Raw genomic sequence first — 2409 nt, 5'->3', positions numbered from 1 at the left:
ATGGGAAACGTTCACAAGGCCATAGAAAAGCATAGTTTAACTCAAAATCATCTTCAGGCCATAATAAATGAGAAAACATTTGGAAAAGCAAGAACAGAATACATGTTGGATTCTCAGAAGAAAGTGACGGACTCGCAGCACAACGAACTTTTAAGAAGAAACAGAGAAATAATGAAACGCCTTATTGACATCTTATGTTTCTTAGGTAAACAAGAACTAGCTTTCAGGGGACATGATGAATCATCTGATTCTAGTAACAGAGGAAATTATGTCGAGCTTGTGAAGTTGTGTCAGTACGATGAGAAGCTGAGAACGTTCGTAGAAAATGGAACAGTATTCACTGGATTGTCAAATATTATACAAAATGATTTAATTGAATCAATCAGTAATGTTATGATGACACATATTAAAAACGAAATCCAAGAAACAAAATTTATAGCTATATCTGTAGTCGAAACTACAGACGTCGCTAATTTGGCTCAGCTTTCTGTAGTCATGAGATACGTTACAGTAGAAGGGGAAATTCACGAAAGGTTTCTTAGATTTTTAAATATTTCTGAGAATAGGACAGCTGAAGCCTTGTACAATATTGTGAGTGACCTCATGAAAGAATATAACTGTGGAGAAAAGTTAGTCGCGCAAAGTTATGATGGTGCAACTGTGATGGCGAGTCATTTGAACGGTCTACAAGCTAGAGTAAAACAGACATATCCACAGGCTTTGTTTGTTCACTGTTTAGCTCATAGATTGAATCTAGTTCTCTCTCAGGCAGCATCTCAAGTTAGAGAGTGTCGGATATTTTTCTTAACTCTTAATGGAATTGCTGCATTTTTCTCTACATCTACAAAAAGAACCCACGCTGTAGATGTAGAGATACAAAAGAGATTGCCTCGTGTTTGACAGACACGTTGGAATTACAATTCTCGTCTTGTTCAAACGATCTATGAGCACAAGAAAGAACTTATGGACCTTTTCGAAATTATTTCCAGCTCCAAAGAGAATTGGGATTAAGAGTGTTTTACAGGAGCTCAGGGAACTTTAAGTACAATGGGTGAGTTCAACTTCATATTTCTCTTAGAAATATTTGCCTGTATTTTCCCAGTTACGGATACCCTTTATGATATCTTGCAGACTAAAGCTTCTGACATTGGTTATTGTGTAGATAAAGTGAAGGAATTCGAAAGAGTTCTGCAAAACAAGAGAGAAGTATTTGAGAAATTTTGGACTAAAATACGTGAAGTCCAAGAACCATCAACAAAACGTCAAAAGAGCGCCGGTAGTTTGGATTGCAAAACGCAATATAAACGTCTGTATTGTGAAATATTCGACGTAACATTACAACAACTGAGAGAAAGATTCAGTAATTTGGAGTCCCTGCATTTTCTGGAGTTACTCAATGCGAAGAACTTCCAAAAATACAGAACATGTTTTCCAGAAATACTTCAGTCTTTGAGAGAAACATATGCTGCTGTTTTTGACTTCAGTAATTTAAGATCACAAAAAACGGGTCAATGATCTTCTGCGTTTCGTCAAAACCAAAGAGCTGGAGAAGGCATATAGTGAAGTGACAAAGTTATGTGAATTAATTTTAACAATTCCAGCAAGTAGTGCGTCAGTGGAACGAAGTTTTTCAAAATTAAAAAAAAAAAAATATTAAGAACTATGCACGCAATACGCAAGGGCAGAAAAGACTTACAAATCTATCTCTGATAGCATTGGAGAAGGAACTGTTAACATCCCTACAACAGTATCAAGAATTTTACGACAGTATCATAGAAGATTCGCAAAAACAGAGAGGAGGATTCAACTATACTTCAAATAAAAGAGGTAAGAATTTTATCTTCACTTGTATTTGCATGCTTCATATTTATTTCTTCCATTTTATCTCTTACTAGTTATTGCGCTCAGGGACATACACGGAGGGTGGATCTGGGGGTCCGGGCACCCCGAAATTCCGACTTTTCTGTAAATTTAGTCTAATTTTGGGAGTAATTTTACAAAATGTGATATAATTTATCTTCAAACCTTGGTCCCCTCCCAACAAAAATTCTGCGTATGTGCCTGGTTGTGCCCAACCCTTCGACGTTCTGTACAATGTAGGATGAAACCATGCTTAATTAATAGCTCTAATTCTTTATTTGTCCTAATAATAAACAGCAAAAGCACATTCATATTCAGAGTCATTATTATCCATTTTCAAATAATTAAGTTGAAACAATACAGTTTAAGTTGCAATTAAGTTTTCTCAATATAAAATGAAATGGCATCCTTTTATTGTTTAACGTTCCATATTAGGCTTTTTAGGCTAAAGAAGGCGGATAATTTATGAAAGTGAAAAATGGTGAAATTAAATTTTATGTACCCTCTCGTCGAGAATCGAACCCGGGCCCCCATGCACTTTTGGTGCGT

The 2409-nt window shown here is 35.9% G+C and overlaps 1 protein-coding gene across 1 annotated transcript; it reads left to right on the top strand.

The window, feature by feature from the left end:
* LOC145675077 (zinc finger MYM-type protein 1-like) lies at positions 1-900 on the top strand. Its single transcript, XM_081745447.1, has one exon. It carries the CDS (start codon positions 1-3, stop codon positions 898-900), a length of 900 nt encoding a protein of 299 aa, XP_081601573.1.
* Positions 901-2409: the final 1509 nt, after the last annotated feature.

The sequence above is a fragment of the Thermobia domestica genome, chromosome 18 (genome assembly GCF_964235325.1).
Source record: "Thermobia domestica chromosome 18, izTheDome1.hap1.1, whole genome shotgun sequence".
Lineage (NCBI taxonomy): Eukaryota > Metazoa > Arthropoda > Insecta > Zygentoma > Lepismatidae > Thermobia > Thermobia domestica.
The sequence above is the reverse complement of the archived record's forward strand: the minus strand, read 5'-3'. Positions and strand labels throughout refer to the sequence as shown.

What these genes read in the sequence shown, in the direction of transcription:
- LOC145675077 (XM_081745447.1), top strand. Translation starts at nt 1, where the DNA reads ATGGGAAACGTTCACAAGGCCATAGAAAAGCATAGTTTAACTCAAAAT.